We start from the raw sequence: 23,304 nt of genomic DNA, 5'->3' as shown, positions 1-23,304 counted from the left end.
ATAGCAGAAGCATGTGTTTGGTAACTAAACACAGGATTCTTAAACCTTAGTAATAAAATAATTTTAATAATACAAAATTTGAGAGGCTTTTATTAGATGTTGAATTTTTTTAAATGACATTTTAAATAAACACTACAAACCATCCAATAGGGAAAAGGTTTTATTCGGTCTGGAAGAATTATGTACATCTTGCACATCTTCTGCCTAACACTGCTAGCAATTTAAATGCTCTTTTGATTATTCAGTTGCCCCTGTTTCCTCAACATATGTAAATAACCCCTTTATTTAAAAAGCATGGTTAAATAAAAGCAGCCCCACTTTAGTCTCTATATAGCAGTCTGAAATTGCTTCCTTAAGGAGGAGGAACAGTTCTTGTGCTCCATGCTTCCCAAGAGGAACACCTCCTGAGCTGCCTCTGCCTGCTTTGTGCCAGTGCTTCCCTGCTGGGAGCAGGGTCTGGTCTGGCCTCAGGCCGGCTGGGGGGAGGCTGCAGCCTGTGCTGGCTCTGCCAGGGCTGCTGTCACTCAAAGGCACCAAGGTGAGGAGCAGCTTACAGGAGGAGAGCAGGTAAGCCTTCAAAACCAGATCAACAATCACAGCTTACAGAGAAAGTGTCTTTTTTTCCAGAGTTTCTTCCTTTAAATTTCCAATTTCTTGAACAAAAGAATGAACAGCAGCAGTACCAAGTTGTTACAAGCTCACTATGTGTTTGCATCCTGAGTAGATGCATTTGAAGGAGTTTTTTGCACGATGGGCACAAATGTACAGAATAACTCCAGTCCTGTCTTCTAGGCCAGCTGCTGTTTGCAGATGTAGGCGCTGTGGCTTTAACACGTGCAGTTTGGACAGTGTTAGGGACTACTTGGCAATCCTGCCCCCATTGCTTCCCTGGGCCTTCGCCCGTCCCAGACAAGATGATCTGACTGACAGCAACGTTGATCACATCTTTATTTAAAAAAATACTAAGCAAGAGCCGTTCAGAAACGCATGCATGTCTTAAGCTGTAACAGGCGCTGCTCGCAGTGTATCCAGGCAATAAAACTATCACCTGCCACCAGCAGACAGTTCTTCCCCAGGCTGGTATCACAGTGGAGGGTAACGATCTCCTGTTGTTACCGTGTGCCCTGCTGCAGCCCCATGCCTGCAAGGGAGTCCTAGCAGCGACCACCACACACAGCTGGACTCCAGGAGCATCTCCCAGGGCTCAGAGGAACTAAGAACCTTTAAAAACTAGTTTTCTGACCTGTATTTCCCTTTTCTAAACAACAGCAGCAATAGTACGGAAGCACCCCGAAAGGATGGAGGGCAGACCTGCACGGTAGAGTATGCGAAAAGGAGAACTTGTTAACACTCCTGTATCCAAAGAGGGAAGCTGCAGAAGTAAATGCCTTCTAAAACAGGAAAGTAAGGATGTAAGAAGATATATAAGGATGCAAGAGGAGATAGCAACACCCAGCAGTGCACACTGCTCAACAAGGATGCAGCTATTGGCTCCGAAGGCCAGAGTTTGGCACGCAGCAGTTCTCAGGACAAGGCTGGGAGCTGGGAACAGGTATGGAAAATGACTCTTAGCCAGGAGCTGGCCCACAGGGTATGTTTCTCAGGCTACCTAACTCTTCAATGCCCATCTTCAAAGGGCAGGTACCATTAACAAGAAACAGTAGAACCTGCAAAAGGCTAAAGCTGATGCTGATCTCAGCTGCCTGATGCTGACAGGTGCTGAATCTACCTAAGTTTGACCTTCTCCACAAGGCTGACCCCATGCTCTGACCATGACCCAGCCAATGCTTTCTGGGCAGCTGCTCGGCAGGCCTAGCACACAGCAGGGCTATGGACAAGGGGAGGTCAGGAATATGGAAAACCGTAAGGGATCACCATAAAAATGGATGAGAGGTTCAGCTCTTACCTTTGGAATCCTACTCTGTGCGCTCCGACTGCGAGGAGCCTTTTTGAGAAGAGCACTACAGTTTTCCAAATGACTTTATTAGTGTTGTCTGCAAGACCGTTTGTGCAAACTGGGCAGGAAGCATCCGCCATCCTCACTACAGCTCTGCCTATGGCTCATCCAGGAGTTTTTTAATTAGAAGTCCCTTGGACAGCTCTTCAAGTAGCAGGACCGCTGCTACCTACGGCATCTAAAAAGCAACAGCCCCATAAGCTCTGACGCTACCTCTTCACACCCCTGAACATCAGCACTGCCATTCAAAATCACCCTGACCCAGCCCTGTAGTGAAGCGTAAGGTTGCAAGTCGACACCATCTCGACTCCTAGTCTTGCATTCCTAGCCAGGATGGAACTTCAGCTGGATTTTTTGGCAGTGTGGTGCGAAAGCTCTGGACAGCTGGAAGAGACCTTCTCCATCATTTTCTGCTTTTTTCTTTGGATCAATTTTCCACCTGTGAAACCCAAAATCCCACCACCAAGCGCAGCTGCAATTCCTGCCACTTTGAAGCCTGCGAGGAGCCCAATGGGACCCCCTACCACTCCACCAATGACTGCACCTGCCACAGGGAGAGCTGCCAGCTTGTATTTTGCAGCCTGTAGAGAGGGGGGAAAAGTGGGTTAGAATCTTTGCCTGCCATGCTGTGCATTTTCCCCTCACTGCTCTTGGCAAAGACGTGAATGCACAGCAATAAATAAACCTTACAAATGAGCATTAAAGAAACCACCCTGTGTGCCACAGGTACAATTCATTGTACAGCTCAAGACAGCTCAATTCATTTTGAAGTGTTTATGGCACTTTCTCATGCATGTAGTTGGACAAAGCAGGTCATTTTACACACTGCTGCCTGATGGCGTATGTCACCTAGTACCCGGTCTCCATCATGAGGTCAAGGGAGAAATTTAGAGAACTCTCACCCTTTTCAGGAATTCGTTTCACTCCAGCTTTGTGGCTTCCTAGCAAGTCTCCCTGACACAGAGGTAGCACGGGACTGAAGTGCCATGTGGCCAGCCTGACATCTCATGCCCACATGATTCTCGCCACCGATCGCTGAATACCCCTTTTGTGCAGATGCTCCTTTCAGAGCAGCATCAGGGCAGCATATAATGAGACTCTGGGCAAATTATACAGATAAATATATAAAATAAAATGGTTTTTCTTCCAGGAGCCTGGATGTGGTTGAAAATTAGAAGGCAGATTGATTTCTTTTCCCCCCCTGCTACCTCTGTGTCATTTCTTCCTTATTTTCTTAATTGCTGGCACTCTCAGCATTAAAGCCGGCAGATCAATGGGGTTAATACCGAGGCTTGCTGGCAGGCAGGGTCCCATTGATTCACCAGCAGGAGCAGATCCCTACCTTCCCTAAGTTCTTGGTCCCCTCTTCAACATTCACAGCAGCACTGTTGACGTGGTCTTCAATCCTGTCAATCTTCTCCTGCTGAGACTGAGATGCAAAGGAATTATGAGTGAGGCGACCTGCTGGGAAGCAGCAGTGAGCCAATACACACCATTTTAATGCCTGTAATCAGGGCCCCACAGCCACTTTCATGTGCCATGCACTGTAGCCGGGCAGGCTTAATGGAGGTTCGTTAATAGGATCGGATCAGCTGGGCCGAAACGACAAACTTACTTGCAAAAAAGCCCCACTATTAAATAATGACACAGAGTGGATATTACACATGGCTTGTTGCTTTAGTTACAGAAGAGCAACCCCAAAAGTACGATTTCCACATCTTTTCTGTGGACCAGTGAACTTGTTTTCTAATGGGAAAAATTAGCACATTTGTATCCTGCTGCTTCACATTCAGGAAATAGTCTCCAGAGAACGTTTATAAGATCAGTTCCACCTGCACCATGCAAAGCTGCACTGAGAAATCTGAACAGACACATTCAATTCTGACATTATAACTCTTTGACTTTACAAAATAAATGCTGTCAGTAGTACTGAAACTACACTTCCTATTACACTTATGTTTTACTGTTGAGGGATCTATAAACAAAACAAAAATAATAGAAATGTTACACCGCTAATACAGCCAGATTTCTCTGCACTCTCCCTTGCACAACTGCCACTGGAACAGCTGCTGATATAGGCTTTTGTGTCATGTCCCTTTTTAATTTCATCTCAGCAGCCCCCAAACTACTTGACATGGTTCAACTGGAAATAACAGGTATTCTCAACTTCCTGCTCTTTCTTATTCAGAAACTGATGAATGGTGTCCTAAATGTCCTATGATATGGGAAAAAATAAACCTTTAGACATAAGTACAGGTGAGGAAGCAGCATGACCTCTTTTGACAGTCACATATAATAGGAACAAAGGAAAAACATGGCAAAAAGTGAAGGACACTTTCCCAGCCAGCACCCCTGGGCGGCCAGACCACTGGTGCTGCCGCTGGGGTTCCGCATGTGGCAAGGGAGGCTCCGCCAGGGGCGCGGGCTCTGGAACCGCCTCTGCGACAAGAACATGCAGCAGCCACCAGCACTAGCCTTGGGAAGACGATCCTCACAAAGCCCGAAGCAGCAGCACTGCAGCAAGGCCCCCGTGGCAGGGAGTCCCTGATGGGAGTGAGGAAGATCCCGGCATTTCAGCTCATTGCGGGGAAACTGCCTCCATTAAGTTTCCCTGATGCTCCTACCAGTGACCAAGCTGCTTAATCTCAATTTATTTAACACCAGACTAACAGTCAATTCAATTGATGTTATCCTGCTACTGTAGCATGGCTATCAAGGGACAGCCGTGCAATACGAGTTCAGATTAAGGACAGAAATTTTGCTCATCTCATTCTTCAACCCAGAGTTAGCCCCAACCCCGTTTCTGTACAATCTCCAGCTAAGACGGAGCGCAGAATTAATACTTACACTCACTAACACGGAAAATTCAGTCACCAACTGGTTAAGCTGAATCAAGTCCTACAAATAAACACAAATGTTATTTTTTCCCAGTTGCTACCAAGAGGAGCACTAAAATAGCCCTAAGGGTGTTTTAACCTACCTCCTCCAAGTTTTCCCATGACTCAGCTGCATTTTCATCCTGAGGTATTTCAGGAAGAGGGGAATACATCTGGATTAAACTTTGGGAGCCATCCTTCCCTTCAGCGCTACAAAAAGTTTCTGAATGAAAAACATGACATTTTGAAGTAAGTAAGTGCACAGTATGAGCATGCAGGTGACATGTGCTAGCTTTTGTGCTCCTCACAAAAGGAGCACATATATCCGTGTGTTTCTCACGGATATATTCAGAGTTGACCTAATTCACATCAAGCAACAGTTCTCTATTACATAGCAAAAAGGAGGTTGGACTAGGTGATCCCTAGAGGTCCCTTCCAACCTCAACCATCCTGGGGTTCTGTGATTACCTCAGAAGATTACACTGCTCAGCAGTGTGAAGGAGGGAATCTCCATCTCCTTCCTAAACCACTTGGCCTGACTGCTGAAGACAGGAGGACAAGGGGCTCAGGATAAAGCAGGGAGTGAGAGGCAGCTACGCAAGGAAGCGACAAGATGAACAGATCTCCAGCCTAGGAGCTCAGCTTTGAACCTTTATGGATACAGTGGGCAAGGATTTAATTAGGGAAAGTAATTAAGAGGCAGTTAAGAAGTAACAATCCAAGTCTGGCTTGTCATAGGAAGGAGTAAGGAAGAGCCTGAGAGCATGAGGCAAAGATCATGTTAATTCAGACCATTCCCATCTCTCAAGGAAATCAGCTATGGTAGAATCCTGATGTTGGCTTCCTCAGGAGAAAGCTCAATAGAGGAAAGATTGTTTAGAAATGTCTAGGAACATTCAAGCCTAAATATCACATTGAAGTCTTCCTTAAGAACCACCTGTATATTCCAAAGTATTGTAAGTTATGACTGTTACTGCAACACTATGCAAAATAGAGGAAAATAATCATATTCAGTAAAATATATATATATATGGTATGCTTGTTCATGAAATAAAAGATAATTTTTTAAAAAATTTATTTTGATAATATTTGGCAAATTTTCAACATTTTATTTAGCCTCTGAAAAAAACAGCAGGGACCAAATCTTACCACCCTAGGATTAACAGCAGAAGTCTCTTTAATGCCAGTAAAGCCATTGTTTGGCCCCAATTAGTACCTAGCAGTGTAAAAAGGATGCATTAAGTGATCTTCAGTTTTATCTTGGGCTTGCTGGATTTTCCTTCTAATTGTTCTTACCCACCTTTCCCTAAAAATCTGGACACCGACAGCTCTAAAACTTCTACAACTGTCATCTATTCTTCCAGAATCTCACTTTGATCTACAAGATTAATTAATATTTGATATACTCCCAGAAACACAGGATGGTTGAGGTTGGAAGGGACCTCCGGAGATCATTTAGTCCAACTACCTGCTCTAGCAGGGATGCCCAGAGCACAGGACATCCAGGCAGGTTTGGAAAACCCAGATCTTTGCGGAGAAGGAGACTCCCCAACCTCTCTGGGCAGCCTGTTCCAGGGCTCTGGCACCCTCACAGGAAAGACTCAATTCCAAATTTTTCCTCTCCCCTTTTCTTAATCATTTATTAATCACATATCCCCATGTAACCACATATTCAAATCATAAAAAGCTCACTAAGCAAATTAGCCCCTTATAAGTAACCTTCCCTACTCTGGACTGTCCTTAACCATCTGTGCAGAGCTGCTGGGGGGAAGGGCTCACCCCAAAAGACAGGAATCTCTCTGCATGATCTCTACACACCTATGAGAACTTCAATTTGTAAGCAGGTTTGCACTGGCATCATCCTCTGCTAAATAAAAACTAGGAAGTTTTAAGAAAAATCCTCTCTCGCTTCAAAAAGTAATATAAAGAGTAAGAATGGCAAAGAAGGCTAAGCACCATTTGGGTTGAAAATATGAAAATCTGAGTAGAAAATTTATATTCAGAAGTTCATGTTTTATCATTTGTATTGGAACTGAGAATGGAAGTGGCTCCACCAGTTCCCCCACTGCATCTCCACAGAAATGCAATAATACAAAACATCTCTACAGACTTTACACAGCAGCCCCACACCTCATTACACTTGAGATAAAAATCTAATGCTCTGGAAGATTCAATATATTGGTTAAAAGATTTTAGTAATTTTAAGAGTGGAGTCTCACCTTTTGTTAATATTTGTTTAAAATGCAATTAAATTCCATTTCTATTGGACTTGAGCTGAGGATGGTGAGGGGGGAAGGGACGACATCATTTTACTGCCATCCTCCTAAATGAGCAAAGTGAATTTGTCAACTCTTTCCTTCTCTGCTAGATGGGAAGCAACTTGCTACAAAGCACAGGCCCACTGAAATTCCTTTGATTAGGATCAGCAGCCCAGACTTGCTTTCAAGGCTGCAGCCTCCAAGCACAAAAGAATAAGCGATATATTGCACCTGTGTTAGTATTTCAATAGAGCTGCTTTCACAGCCAGGGAAACTTAAAAAAAATCCTGCATAATTGTATTTAGTTGTCTGCCTGCCTGAATGTTTCGCTCTATATGAGCTGAATTATCTCTGTGTACTTGAGCTGACTTAGAGGAGCATGTCAGTTCAGTACAATTTTTCTAGTCTTCTCATCCCAATCTTTCTCATCAATTTCTTGCCTTTTTACATTGCAGTTATACTCAATTTTTTCTCCATACTTTATAAGTTTAACAGGTTAAAAAAATTAGTCCTGTTCTTTGAAATTCAACTGTAGCTGCATTTATAACCTATGTGACTGTTAGAAGAGCAGTTAGACAAGACAAAGCCTTTCCTAAAGGATACTAGAATGCATTGAGGACTGGAACCAATTACTAAAAGAACAAATATTTTAAATTTTATTCTGATCATAACAAAGAAGAGCTCACAGTGAGTTTAAAAGTAACAGGTAATATGGAGGAAGGGGATCCCAGCATAGCAGGACTTGCTCTTCTGAAAAAGAACACAAAGCAAAGGCCAAAGACAGTGAGCTCTCCCCAGAAGAGATATCAACAAATTCAGCAAATTGATCAATGGAATCTACTGGGAAGAAATTCCTGAAGAGCAAAGGAATGCAGAAGAGCCGGCAGGCACTAATAAAAGAGACTATACTGAAGATGACAGCGAACTGTCCTGATGCAGAGGAAAAGGTACAAAAACACAAAAACAATATAGGGTTTCAGAAAGAGCGCTTCAATGCACCACGAAGCAAAGCCTGACACAAGGAAGAAAGTGTCTGTGGAAAGTTAAGAGCAGAAAGACTAAGACACAAAGAAATGACAACTACCAAGGGGTATACATGTATGGCAGCAAGGCTTTGGGACCACTGAAATTAGAGGAAGGCAGAGGAAGCGTAAGCCCACTTCTAGGCCAAGTCCTCTGCTAGGTAAAGAAAGAAAATTATTGGGTAGCCCAGAGAAAGAGGGAATACTGAATGCCCATTTTACTTCAGCCTTTATTCAAAAAAAGGCAGCTGTGATCGGATACTTGATTGCAATTAGTTCTAACAAGAAAAGTTTATGTAGAAAGCATAGGGTCAAGCCTAAAGAGAACAGGTTAAAAATATTCAGATGAGCTAGATCTATTCAGGTTTTGAGCAAATTCCCTCTAGTGTATATAAGAAATAAACTCTGAAAGAAAAAAGCCACTATTTTTGAGAAATTGTGGTGAGTATGAGGTGACCCTGGGAGGCTGCAAAAGAACAGACTTTATGCTTTTTGAGGGAAAAGGGGGGATGCAGCTAAGTGCCAAATTTGACCAAGCGACATTAGAACAAACTAGAGAGCAATCAGTCTGTAAACAGCTGAAAGCGAAAGGATGTTGAAACCAGTTGAGATTCCTATGCCAAAAGGCTACCATGTCAAACCAATTCCATTTCTTTCTACTGGCCTAGGCAGAAGAGAGAAATTGCCTACTTGGTGTATCTTGACTTCAGCAAGGCTTTCTGATACCATTGCACATTTGATGTAAAAGCGAGCACGGATTTCCAATGCTACCTGCCTTTCCTGGCCACTTTACCACTGGGCTCGCTTGCTTAATAATCACACTCAAAGCAGTTCCTGTGGTTCTGCACAGAGCAACAAAGGGGCTCATTCAATAAAACAGGACCATATGCTATTTCTGCAGTGCCACTGACACATTCTCAATTTTAAAGACACATGAAATTCCTAAGCAATATGAAATAACACTGCTGCTGCAGCAATCAAACTACTGCTCTGCAGAAGGATTTAACTCTGGCACTACCACCTTCCTCACAGACCAGCTGCAGGGGATTCCAGCTGCTGCCCGAGCATAATAAGGACAGGAGGAGAGAACAACAAAGGACGAAAGACACAGTTGATACAGAAAGGAGGGAAGAGCAGCAAACATATCTGACCTAGAGCATACCATAGTATTTTCAAAACTCTTTATCTGCATGTCTTCGTGCTGTTTCTTGCTTTCTTGAGAGTGACTAAGATAAAATGCCACATGAAGACATGTTCTCCTTTATGTGGAGACTTGCTCCTCCTTTCCAGGTATTTCAGCAATGGCACAGAATGCTGTCTGACATGTAAAAATTGCTTTCCTCTTGACATTGCACGTGTTAATTCAGTGAAAATGGCCTAAATGATCATTTGCAAGTAACAGGTGATCTGCAGGGCTTGAAAAAGCACCTGAGCTAATGTGAAACAAGAATGTAAGCAGTCTTCCTAGGAAGTTTTCTGAGTCAAGACTCAAACCTTTTCCTGGAGGGCCACCCCTATCTCAAGATACTTAATTAATGCATTCTCTACTTACATAAATTTAGTCACAGAATACTGTTCTAACAAGTCATAAGAAAAGCATGGTGTAGGGATGGAAAATTCACTTCTCGATTAACCATTATTATTCAACTGAAAACACATTTGTTTAATTATATCTGGAGAGGTTACAACAATATAGATAAAACAAAGAAAAATGATACACTACTACCTCCTCCCACAGTTGCAGATCTGGTTAAAGAGGCATCTTCGTGTCCTTCAAGGTGCCTTTTAAGTTCTTCTGCAGAGTCAGAGTGGAGCTGTAGGAACTCTTTTATGGCAAGTGAAGCTTCCTCTTTAACTGGATTTATCATTCTTTGCAGAACTGGGATGTCTTCCTGATGGACTCGCAAGCAAAGTTTCTCCATCTCTCTCATATTGGATCGTAGTTGCTGTAACAGATCGAATATTTTGTAACTACCATGAAAAAGCACCAGACACCTTCTATGTCCTGGGAAATACAAAGCTAGGAAGCAACCATCATCCTGATCATCTCTAAGTCTACCTTTCAAATAATCATGAAAAGTGCAGCTAGTAAGTTTTAATAAACTACAAGATCCTATTCTCAAGCAATCTACCCAGGTCTCCTCTACACCCAGCAGTTTTTGCAGCTTGCATTGCTTCACTTCAGCTGTTTGCCCATCAGAGGTGCCCCATGTTATTCCACAAGCCACCACCTTCACCACTACAGTGAATCCTTCTTCTGAACCCGTCTTGCCTCTCCCAGATTTCCGTGCTATTCCTTCAAATTCTTCTGCTCTGGCAGAAGAGATGTACCATAAGAAATAGAGATTATCTGCAAAGAAGCTGCTTGTACACATTTAACTCAACCCCAAGTTGGTGAGTTTTAAAGAAATGAGCTACATCCCCCTACTCTTTGCAAGACACACAACAGCCCTACAGCTGATGCAGACCCACTGACTCGTGACCTGCACACAAAGGCACAGCACTATGAAAAGCTCTGCCTTATGTGCCTACTATGAAAAGCCCTTCCAAGTGCCTCTTGCTTGAGGACACCAGGACATCACAACCAGCTTGTTAAGTATGGTGTAATTTTTTTAATGTCTTGTGCAATGTGAGTTCATTTGGCCCGCCACATGTGAGAAAGAAACAGGTGGCAGCAACTCCCTGCTCAAGGGAGCCTTGAACACACAGAATAGTTGACACGCACACCGAGTACTGAAAGGGATGCACTTGTCTGAAATGGATTCAGCCTGTTTGGAAGGCACCTGCATTCCGTAAGGAAAATCAGCCTATCTGCTCCTCTCTCTCATAAGGTGAGCTAACGATTAATGAGGAAATGGTACGTATTGTTTTCTCTGATGAACTAGTTTATCAGCAGTAGCAGCTAACCTTAAAATAAGAAGTATTTTTTCAGTCACCTCCATCAGTGTCTTCTCAGCATCTGTTTTACCCTTTTTCTTCAAGTAGAAGACTCTCTTTGGGGTTTATAAAGAGTAAATGGTTTAACGGTTTAATTAACTAATGATGTAACTGCAGAAGTTACTTTGGCGTCAGCAATGAATCTTGTCCTTTGCCAAAATATTTGCCCAAGTTGCAACACGCAAACACAGTATCAGAATAAAATAAACGAACATTTTCCAGATTTTACTTCTTTTTGTAGTATCCGACTGTGGTGATTGGTGCACTTAGGGATGCTCGCAACCCCAAAATATTCCAAAAGAATCTCAAAATATATTTTTTTTTGGTAAAGTTATCCTCAAGGACCATGGAGAAGGATTTCCATTTTTCACAATATTGGTATTTCTTTTCAGAAGACAGCCAAACGTTTGTGTGGTATCCCAATTGAAAGCTACAGATTTTTTGCAGTCTCTCCAGATAAGTCGGAATTTCTCAGTTTCTGACCATTTTCATTGTCTCTCTGATGGTTCCTTTAATGGCCCCATCTTCCTTACCAGACCCAGCATCCCGCCTGAGATCCAGCTAATGCCAAGCAAAGAGATTCCTCAACAAGCTGCACAGGCTGCACAGCATCCCACTACCTGCTATTTTTCCTGTGTCAGTGTCATAGTATCGCCTCACTTGCAGTTTGTGATAAATATGCCTTCTTACTACTATTTAACCTGTATAAAATAATCTTCAACTTCATTGCCATTCATCTATTTATTGATAAATTGTGTCTTGCTAAACAAGTCAAGTCCTTCTACACAGAACTGCTACCCGAACAGCTGCTTCCCATGCAAGAGTTGTATTACCAAGGATTCCAGCCTGCTGATAGAATCAGTCACGTCCAACAAATGAATCCTCCTATTACCCTCTCTCTGGTAACTTCCCCTCCACTCTACATCTTGTTTTAAGTTCCAAAGCAAGCAGTGCCTCCAAACAAACCCCAAATCTCAAAACTGTCTCAAACTTAGAGATCATTTTGGGGGAAGTACTGCACTAGCTTACCTCTAGCAAACACAATCTTGTCTTCACATTTGTTCGAAGTTTTATTTTATATACTATAAATTTCTTGATATAAATCCCACAAAGTCTGGGTTTCAGGATATAGTTAACCTGCAGGCAGCCACAGACTGCAACAGCAAACTGGTTTTACGTGAGCCTGCTTTGCTACCATATCCAATTTCTTGCAGCAATAGAGAAGCTCGTCCACTCTGCTTCTCACGCTCTCCAGGTGGATTTGTGGGGCCTTCCAGAAGGACAACAAGAACTTAATTTAAAGACACAGAATTGTGTCTTCAGATGGTACAGATGGTACAAGTCAATACAAATAAGTTGGGAGATGCAGGCAGAAGAGAGCAGATTGAGTCTCAAGGCTGACAGAGAGAAAAACCTTTTTTTTTCCCCACTTATAAACTATGCGCAGTTAAAATGGAAATCATGAAAAAGGGGGAAAAAAAGTGGATAATGGGTTGGATATAGAAACAGGATTATCCATGACATTTTTTTTTATTTTGTTCAGTGTCTTATATTCTCCCTAATAACCACATTATTAGGGAGGATATAAGACTTCTATATAAGAGGCTTCTTCCAAGCATGAACATGATCAGACCCTGGTAGTTTAAAAGGTTCCTGCAATATCCCTAAAAAGGCACATCTGTAAAAGCACATCTGTGAAAACTAATGCCAGAGCAGGCTTACTAGCTCACTAGAGCTATTTTCTCAGCATTTCTGAAAGGGGGGCACCACACCAGATACAAGACTCCCTCACTTTTCCCACTGTCTCCATTCATTTTCCTTTCAGGAGCTTTTAATGTGTCATCCAGTCCCTGCAAAGAAGAGGTTTACATTTATGTTCAGCTATACTTCTATTATACTTTTGACCATCGTCAAAAGTAGAAGTAATTATTCTGGGTAAACTGAAAATTCTGAAAAATGGCTAATTATGTGCACATGGATTAAATGTAGAGTGGCTGTGCATATATTTGTCTAAAACCTGTGGTGGATGCCTTAGGTCAATATTGACTTAGGGATTCCTAATGTATTCTTACAACATCTAATTCTGAGAGCAAAGTGTGTGCTGCAGAGAACATTTGGTATCACATTAATTAATCTGATTTCTTTGCAAACAAACAGAACACAAGTCCATTGGTAAACATTTAAACAGCTTATAGCAAACATAATCTACATGGCATATAATTTATTATCAAGTACTCCAGATTCCTAGCCATTTAATTAAAACAAAGAGCTGGTCTACTCTTCGTGCACGGACCCAGACATTTATTCTGCTCTTAAAGTATCTGAAGGTGGACCAATTTAATGCACACCACAAAAGACAAATATGCCTTTTTACTCCTAAAGCATTTAATCTGTATAATTCTTCAACTTTATTGCTATTTGTATACTTATTTATTGATAGTTTGTGTCTTGCTAAACAAATAATATAGATGCTAAAAAGACTCCAAGGAAAGCCTATACCACTCCTCAGATGTGAAAATATATAAAAACATAGACATAGGCAAACAGGTGCCCATTACCCTGTGCCTGTTAGAATGCTTTTGTTTTAATATACATGATTTTGCCACTATCTTTATAAGATTGTTTGGAGATATATGGAAATCAAGAATAAACTTATTTTATATCCGAATTTCAAAAATGCTTAATGAAAAACATAATAAACATTCTCTTCAGCTTCAAATAGCAAAAATTAAATGGGCTTTATATGTATCTTCATATCAGCTATGCTAAGCAAACACATGAACACCTTCCTTTCCTGAAAAAAAGATACTGCATTCAAGTGACATGTTTGTAACTCTGGACTGACCTCTGTTTGATATCATTCTCCAAATCGTACCATTCTTCAAATGAAAATTTATTTCTGCGTTGTTCTCCTTTTTAGCTTCACCTCCCATGGGAGCCAAGAGGGCATTGCATCAAATGAGAATGGATAATCCCAGAATTATAAAATACAGTGCTCTAGGACCATGCTACCTTTACTGGCAAAACCTGCTCATCTAGGTACTGCCCAGGTCACAAAAGGTTCATTTCACTGGCTGGCGTGTCCCTTCTGTGAATAATATGCATGAAATCAAAACAAGATGCTTCTCTTTCAGGCAAATGTGGGTCTGTCCCTTGAATGTGCCACTACACCAGTGTTGCTGCTGTATCTATGCCAGCAAAACTTTGCAACACACCTGCTCTCAGTGGTTTTTTGCACGAGTAATTTTCCAGGGTTGTCTGCTACTTAGCAACATGAAGGCTGATACCTGGCATTAGTTTTTGCAAGGGTTTTATCAAGATGTAGTTTCTTTTAAAAGCAGATGTGACGTGTGAGGTGTTACAGCTGAATGTGCAGGAAGTCACCGATAGGACGCCATGCGCACACGCGTCTGATATTTATCCTTGGATGTTTCTACTCATCTAACAACAGATCCAACACCAAACTAGTAAGCTGAATGTTCTGCATTTGGTCTGAAACCGTTCTTTGAAATGAAAACTAATCCATTATTGCATTTACTAATATTCTGATTTATTACTATATGCATATAGTTTACAAAAGACCAGAGCGTCCAAACTTTGCGTTATTCAAAGCTGTAAACAAATACTATATATATATTTAGATTCCAGCAGTCGCTTGTGTACTTAGAATCATACCCATTACCTAAAAACTCACAGCATGTTTACACAATTGCAGAATTTGTTATAAAAATACATTACCTGGAAAGTTGACTAGAAAGTGTCTGTTCAAGGATGCTGACAGCTTTTGTTGATAAGCCATGCTCTCTTTCAGCAATTTCAAAAGAATATGACCATCTCCTTACAGGTCACAAGTAAGAAAGCCCTACTTCTTAAACACACTGTCAAATTTACATGTCTGGCAAAATCTGTCCCTGAGGTAAGAGGTAATATAAATCTTGCTTAATGCCATTAACATCACACTTATTTCTATATCCTTACCTGAACTGTCCGTCCTGCATTGATGTGCTCTTCGTGCAATCTGTCCCAGAGCCTGCATCGTTGATACTAAAACACACAAAAAACATCCCATGTCAATGCAATTTTAACTAACTGTCCGTGCAGAGAAAGGAATCTTTATGGAGTAATCACTTTAACACTCCAAAATTTAGACTAGAAAACCTAAGTCACAGGTATTCCTACTGCAGAACTGGAGAAGAAAATGGCAATATATTCTGTCAACAATTTGGAACAATGTATTTTTGTTCAATCAAAAATAGCCATGGCTGTAGTAACAGTTTTAACAACGACGAGATTTTGCAGTATCCAGATGCTGCTGTGGCATTTTTCACTTAGTGACTAGCGAAATAGGAGAAAAAGACTTGGAGTGGGGCAAAAGCTGCAGTGGTCTTGCATGACCTTAAAACAACAGCGAGTAGTACAAACTGGGATCCTTGGGATAGGCACTGAAACCATCAAAGAATGCAGTAAAAATACTAAACTGTATTTGAGCACTTTTTTTTAATAATTGAATAATTAATGACAGAACAAAAATATTTAGAGTAACTTCTGCTGTGTTTTATGTAAATTTTAATTCTTTAATTTCTTAACATCTCATGCTCCCAATAAAAAAAACCCTCACTTTATCTGCAGTCTGCATCTTTTATTAATCCTTTTTTTAATTATACAGACCAGAGCAAAAAGGATTGCAAGATACTCTGTCTTGTAGCACTACAGAGGGGAAAAAGTTTAGTTTCAATTAAGTCAGATTAAAGTATTTTCTCTAGGAAATTTCTGTACAAACCTCAAAGCCATTACAATGATTGTTCTTCAAAACTGAATCAATATTAGATCACCTAATTCAGGCACTCCTGAAACAGTGCGGAAACATGAATTTCCATGGGTGGAACAGGAGGAGTTGGAGGGAAAAAAATCACCTTTTCAAACGCAACAGACTTTCATACATTGTTAACATGCTGAACAACAATACTTAAAAAAATAAAGAAAATGCTTTCCAATTTAAAACAACATTCCACAGGAAACCTATGTTGCTCTTTACTGTTTCTTTCAGAAATGCCCAACGCATTTATCTGCTTTATACACACAGAAATTCTATTCCAATGTGCTTTGCGATTCCTGCAGTGCGAGGGATCACGTCCAAGAATCCAAGCACTAATTCCCTGGAGCAGCAGCACTTCTCCAGGTTGCTCCCTCCATATGGACCGCACTGGGCTCAGCACAAAGGGCTCCGTGCTCCAGGGCACTGTTCACTTGGGGAGAATTAAGATCAAACAGGATGGCAGCCCTTGGGGACAGGTGAATTCCTCTCTATTTACATTTAAATGTTTCACGCAAGCTCCTTTGACTTAGCACAGACCTGGGCAATGAACTTGAAATTGAGAGCAACAGAGAAAAGCAGGGCATGGATTACAGCAGGTTTTTTAAGCCTTGTTGCTTACTGCAAGCGAAGCTGAGACCAACTATTTTCCATGTATACCTTCAGTATGCCTAAATATTCACCTTCTTGTAGCACTAGGACCTTCTAGCAACTGTGTTCATTTTGATTTGAACATAGTTTTGAAAGCTCTACAGGGTTTTGGTTAAATACACAATTTATTCCCTATTTTTTAAGTGAAAGACAATCAAATCCAGGTATTATTATTTCAGAAAACAAAAGTTCTTCAAGAAATAGGGAAAAAAAATCCTGTACAGTCTTGATTTCATAGAGAAGCAATTTTCAGGTCTTTAACAAACTCTTTAATTTGGAACAGCAGAAACTCTTATAAGGAAAATCAGACTCAAAACAGTGTTTCACTGTCATGGGAAGTACTGGTGAACTTACCACAGACACTTCTAAAAAAGAGTGGACTCAAGGTCAAGTTTCACTATATATTGATTTTATAGTTTCTTCAAACAATGATTTAATAGATTGTTTGGACTATCTCTGGAACGTAAGGTTTAAATCAATATTCATGAAATGAGGTTAGAGATATTGGCTTATCATAAGTAAATAATGTTGCTGCTCTAAGCAATTTGACATAATTAGTTATTTTTGCTTAAAAGTAGCATGTAAAATAAACAGGACTAGATTCTACCAAATTATCCATTTACCCCCCAAGGGATGTTGGGATTACAAAGCTGAAAGTTAATTTTACAAGAAGTATTTTACAAAAAAAAAGAAAACCCTTAAGCTGCTGGCGCTGCCTGCTCACAGAAGTACTGCAGCACTTCCCTTATAGCTAAAATGCACATTAAGAGGAGAAAATGTCAGGGGTATGAAAGCACCTCAACTGAACTTCTCTAGTTCTGAAATCTCAAACTATCTAGAGTGCCAGATTTCAAATTCAGAATTGCTACATTCTGATTCTTTTCATAAAGCTACTGACAGAAGAAAATTTTAGTGTATTTATAGCTCTTAAAGCCTGAGAAATATCTTAATTCTGAAAACTTCTTTAAATTTTCTTGAAGAACATTACTGTGACCATACACTTAAAACAAAAGAGCTATCTTTATACTCATGCCTCTTCTTCTCATAAATTTTTATGTCTCATGTTTTTGTCAATACACAGAGCTTCTGAAGTTTTCCAGTACTGTTAATACCTCTTGGTAGAGTGACCAATTCTTTATTTACAGGATTTCTTCACAATTACTTGTTTCTAATAAGTCTATTAATTCGTAATTCAGACAGCAAATCATCCAACACTTACACCCTCTGGGGACAAAGAAATTTATAATTAATAGCATTTTAAAATCAGAAAGACACATCTGTACTAAACATAGCTGCCAATTCTTGCTTTCACAAAAGCTTTGTTCCAAAGGAAATGCAGCTAACACCTTAATTTTAAGACATGTTTAAAGAAATATTTAAAGAACTCAATATGCAAATTTAATTATACTGATTAAACAGGTTCTTCACATAGATACCACCAACAACCTGAAAAACCTTAAGAACTGGAGTCTTTTACATAATACATCAGATTCAAAATATAAACAATGTTCAAAATATAAAATTCAACTACCTATAAAGGACCCTGATATTTCAACATGGACATCATGGAAATATCATATTTGAACTGTCTACTGTCCACTAATGGTGGTGACATATGAGTCTCTCTGACGATGCTTTGTACGCAGGGTGTATTAAATGAGAGCTAACCTAAAGACTCATCTTGACTGCTAACACCGCCTGCATTTTCTTCTGCCTGCATTCTTATACAAAGATATCTTTATAAAGATGCCCCCTTCTGACTGCAAATCAAGAAAGCTCAACTCCAACAAGTCACTGGGCCAAAAAGGTTTCCAGCTGGAAACCTTATGATTTGGATGTAGCTATAGGGATTCTTCCAGAATGCCCTGGTAACAGTACCTCGCTAGACACAATGCAATTATTCTTTAAATACATTAAAGCACAAACAAATTAAAAAGAATCGGAAGGCTCAACGAGGAGCTGGCTATCCCTCCTCACTAGCCAGCTACTGCAAAATGTAATTCTAAGGATCATCTCACGCTGATAAACTACTAGAACATGAGCATGTACTTAGTCTCAGTGCAGCATCCCATGCCTATTGAAACTTCCTTCTAGGACACTTATAAACCATTTGTGCCCTGCTAGGCAGTCCCCATTCTGTCCCACCAAGTCGGCATCCCCTTCCCATCAACGCACTATGACTCTTTCCAGTGACCATCCACTCGCTCAACTCAGACAGAGCTGGAGCTCTTAGGCCATTCCTTTGCAGGTATTTATTAATTCATTTCCTTCATTTCTGCATGCCTTCCCTGGCACTCTTAAGAATGGTCTGCATCACTGTCAAACATTTATAGAGTGCCACTGCTGTAAGATAGAGTACTGTCCTGAAGAGTATTTTTCAATATACTTTTAACACAGGTGAACCTCTCTGCAATCTCACGCGGCAAGGGAGCAGCTGATGTTGCCACGTGCACGCTGCTTCCCTGGGCAGCTTCTGGTTAGACACAGAAGGAAACAACTTTGCTGCTGAGACTGGCCATCTAAACATTGCAGCCTGCATGGAAAAGGCATTCCCACCACGCTGCCCTCCAGGCACCACTGTGCTGGGTCTCCCTCCTGCAATGCTCCCTGTGGGCTGCCACTAGCTGGTCCTGCAGCCTCTGCTCAGTCCTGGCCATGCAGGCTGACAGAGCGGACGCACGGATCCCTGAAGGCTGCTCAGCTCCACAGCAATTTAGCAGCGGAGGCTCCTCGTCTCCCACCCTCACCCAGGAGAGGCTCCGTCCTAACTCGGGATCTCTGCCGCTCCTCCGGGGCAGGTAACACGAGCGGCTGCTCTTTGCAGGGGAAGCTGCGGAACAGAAAGCAGCTGCTGGCCCCCACAACAAGATGTGGCATCAGCTGCAGCAAAGCGGCTGATTCCAAGCCAGGAAAAAAGATCCTGTGGCATCTAGGAAACATTACAAATTATACAACTATAAAACTGCACACAGTAAAAGGCATGCTGTGCTTGAGAAAAGAGTACATCTCATTCAGGAGCTTCTGCTTCAGACTGTGCAAATATTATATACTGCCACATTTTTCAAATTGTCAACACTGCAGCTTTTATGCTTATGGGATCCTTGTACCAGGAGAGAGCCAAACGATTCTCTCCCATCATTAGTCCTGGCAGCCAAACATTCCCCCAGTCACCTGCCACTTCTGCACCAAGTCCCCCCAATTCTTCATGCTGTTCACTTGTCCCACAGAGAGCTTCATTTTCCCCTGGCACATCAGCAAAGGGAGAGGCCGAGGCAGCAGGAACACAGAAATGCTCCCACTCTCACATGCAGGATCAATCAAATTAACAACCCCACAAAAAAATCTAGTCATTTTTAAGCCTAGGAGCACCTCTAATTTGGGGCAATGGAAAATCGCTTCTTTTCCACATCTTAATTCTTGGCCAAAATTGGCAGTTTTAGAAGCAAAGCACAGTGCAGTACCAATAAAGGCCACGCTTCAAACAAATCTCAAGATACTGCTGCAAAAGGATTATAACTTAATCTCAGCAAATCAGTAAGTTATTTCCTCTCTATGCTCCCAGAAATGACTACGTGGATATATTGTCTTTCCTTTCCTCTTCCCAAACCCAAACTATTTGAAGCAAAAACCTGTTAAGGAAAACTTCATCCAGAAGTTTACATTTTCGTGAAGTTTATATCTGTGAATTTACAGTAAAGCTACAGTCAAGTGGTATACAAGTGTCAGCATCAACATAAAGAACAGTTTCAGCAATACCATTAATATACACCCTTCAGATACCCTTTCAGGGAATCAGAATCACATTCCTAAACTGTGTTTTCTTTCAAGCTCTTCCTTCTTTCCAAAGCTGCTCAACTCAAATACCACTAAACAAATACATTTTTTGCCAGTTATTTCAAAATTTCAATCTGAATGTGATTATTACAATTATAAGCTTATTTTCTGAGTCACTCTCTTTCTTTTACTCATTTCTTCTAGTAAATTTCTTATCTTCCCCAAAAGAAAAAAAAAAAAAAAAAAAGAAAAAAAAACTATTTCCACAGGCTCTATCTGTATTATCAAAACCAGAACGTTTCAACTGAAACCTGAATCAATCTGAAATTGCTAGAACACTTTCTGGCACAGTTTTGGCCCAGGCCAGACAACACTCTCATAAAAATAATAGCTGAGGATCATTAAGGAGCTAAAGCAGGGCAGACACTCCCAATTAGCAGAGAATGAGGGTTTTATGATATGGACATAAACCCTCCCATGCCAGAGAACTGTCCTGGGCACGTTTAGCTTCCTGCTACAGTCATTGCCACAGTGTATGCAAGAATTCAACCTGACACTGTTTTTTCTTGGAAGCTCGAAAACATAGTTTTGTAGGACCAGAAAGCCAGTTCACTATCAACTGTGAGGTCATGTCTACAAGAAGTATATAAGCAAGCTAAAATTTTGATACCAGCAATTATTTTTCCATTCACTTTAAGAATCCAATCTCCTCCCTCTTTCTCACCTCTGTTAAAAACATACATTGGGAAAGAGTGATATAAAGTAGAAAGCTACTCAGAATAGCTAGCAGCAAACCACTGTGACCTAAAAATAAGAAAATAATATTAGGATACTTTCTTTGTAGCAACTTGTGAACATGAAACATGAAGCATGAACAGACCAGTTTCCACAAATGTAAAATCCTTTTCAGACTGAATGACCAGACAATGCAGTGATTTCATTAACAGATGAGCGATAGCTAAGTTTTAACTGAAGCATTTAATAACCCAACATTGCACTGAAGTGTGCATATAATCTTCCATTGTGCCTGCTTATATACTGTAAAAGGTCAAAAAAAAAAAAAAAAAAAAAAAAAAAAAAAAAAAAAAAAAGTGAGTACTGACCTTCTCAATATTTATTTGGTGTTTTCTCAACCTCTCCAAATCTGTTGGAATTGCCACTTTAATGAATTTCTGAATGGAAGGCTCAATCCGACGGAGCCTAACTTTTTCTTCTTCTTCAGACATCCTAAAGGCAGCTTTCAAGTCAATTCTGATCCAGCAGACTTTTAGCAAGGTAGAAATCCCTAAAAAGATAAAGACGGACAGTGAGAAAGGCAAGTGAACTTCTGACGAAGCAAATTTGGAGTTCTAGGCCCCAATTACAACAGTCCAGATTAACAACTTTTTCCAACACAGCTACATATAAAAGCTGTTTTGTGGGGAAAAAAAAGATAGATAGATAGATAGATAGATAGATAGATAGCTATAAGGCAGATCCTCCTCCTTTGTCTGTCCCATCCAACAAAATGACATCTTGAAAACAGAATATTTACTGATGTTAGTACAAGTTTGAGAAAATCAGTTATAAAGGCTTCACTTTAGAATCACTGTTACTTTCCTTTCTCAGAACCTCAGAAAAAATATACTACATCAACTGACTTTGCAGTCACTGCTAAATCATTCCCACTGTAAATTGCAGAGAGATGCACTATACAGTCATCTTATACATCCCTTTCTAAGCCAAAACATTTAATCCTTTCTTGTCCACATCTTCAAATAAGCATGCACTAGGGTAAAAATGAAGGTTTCTTGCGGACTTTATTGGGTTTGCGCTTTCCCAAGCATCACTTTAATAATCTGCAAACTATACTAGCTGTTTTGGTTTTGTGTTTTGTTGTTGTTGTTGCTTTTCAGTCAATAACTTAGGTCAGGAGAAACTTTCCCCAATCAGCTAGTCCGCACTGAATTAGAGGTGGCTGCTGAGGCCCTGATCCAGCTGAGGCCTGAGCGCCCCCAGGGCCGGAGACTCCCGGCACTTTCTGCGACAGTTTGGCCCCTGCTTCAGTTTGACAGCCCTCCAGCTGGGAAAAAATAAGGTTCCTTGTATCTACACCTTAATTTGCGGAGCTCCCGCTCATGTACATTCACCCTCCTGACTACACATGGCTCTGGAAATCCCTGCTCGCGGCAGCGTGGGGCCCACCGGGACACCCAGGTCCCCCTTTCCCGCAAAGCCGCTTCCCCTCCAGCCTGTCCCCAGCCGGAACCGGTGCGGGTGGTTCCTCCACTTCGGATGCAGGACCTGGCCTCATAAAAACCCTTTAAAAAAGGGGGTTAGGGGGTTTTGCAGCTCCTTCCTCCATCCTGTCAAAGCCCCCTTGCACAGGAGCCTCGTCCATCCCACCAGGCGCCCTGCAGCGAGCAGCGCGAGCCCACGCTGGATCCGCACTCTGCTGTGTCCAGTGCCATTTCCCAGGCCATGGTGGATCCGAACTCTACCCCATGCAGTGCCATTTCCCAGCCCATGCTGGATCCACACTCTGTCGTGTCCGGTGCCATTTCCCAGGCCATGGCGGATCCGCACTCTGCCCTGCCCGGTGCCATTTCCCAGCCTGTAACCGGAGCCGCGGCAGGCGCCACGTTCCCGAGGGTGACTCCGCTCTCACCAGCAAGGCCAAGGGGCCGCGCTGCCTGTATCCCACCTGAACGAGCAACAGGCGGACACAGGGAAGGGCCGACGGGCAGAAAAGCGTAAAAAAAGGTACGGAGAAAGCCCCTGGGTCCCAGATCGAGGCTTCAGGGGGGCTTCGCTGGTTTCCAGCCCCCAAAGCGAAGCGTGTTTCCGAGCGCCCCGGCACGCAGGGCCAAACCACGGCTGAGGGGTTTGCTCCGCGGGGAACCCGGGCCGCTGCGGCAAGTTCCCGTCCAGCCCAACCACCGGAGCCCGGGCCCCGAACCCGCAGCCCCGAGCCGGGCCCCGCGCGGCGCGGCCCGCGGAGCGGGAACTGCGGCCCGCGGAGCGAGGCCCGCGGCCC

General features: G+C 41.9%; 1 protein-coding gene across 2 annotated transcripts in view; it reads right to left on the bottom strand.

Moving 5' to 3' along the window:
- Positions 1-598: 598 nt before the first annotated feature.
- Positions 599-23,304, bottom strand: part of STX17 (syntaxin 17) — a 23,146-nt gene continuing 440 nt past the window's right edge. The window contains exons 2-8 of one of the 2 annotated variants that reach the window (XM_026044169.1): positions 21,392-21,573; positions 15,029-15,094; positions 9,837-10,059; positions 4,938-5,056; positions 4,805-4,855; positions 3,300-3,386; positions 599-2,538 (exon numbers count right to left, since the gene is read on the bottom strand). In XM_026044169.1, the coding sequence (XP_025899954.1) occupies positions 2,299-2,538; positions 3,300-3,386; positions 4,805-4,855; positions 4,938-5,056; positions 9,837-10,059; positions 15,029-15,094; positions 21,392-21,514 (909 nt within the window). In that variant the 5' untranslated portion in view covers positions 21,515-21,573 and the 3' untranslated portion in view covers positions 599-2,298. Of the gene's footprint in view, positions 2,539-3,299; positions 3,387-4,804; positions 4,856-4,937; positions 5,057-9,836; positions 10,060-15,028; positions 15,095-21,391; positions 21,574-23,304 lie in introns of those variants that run through there. The other variant, XM_026044170.1, reaches the window with a different exon arrangement.

The sequence above is a fragment of the Nothoprocta perdicaria genome, unplaced genomic scaffold (assembly GCF_003342845.1).
Source record: "Nothoprocta perdicaria isolate Ctin4 unplaced genomic scaffold, notPer1 scaffold_351, whole genome shotgun sequence".
Lineage (NCBI taxonomy): Eukaryota > Metazoa > Chordata > Aves > Tinamiformes > Tinamidae > Nothoprocta > Nothoprocta perdicaria.
The sequence above is the reverse complement of the archived record's forward strand: the minus strand, read 5'-3'. Positions and strand labels throughout refer to the sequence as shown.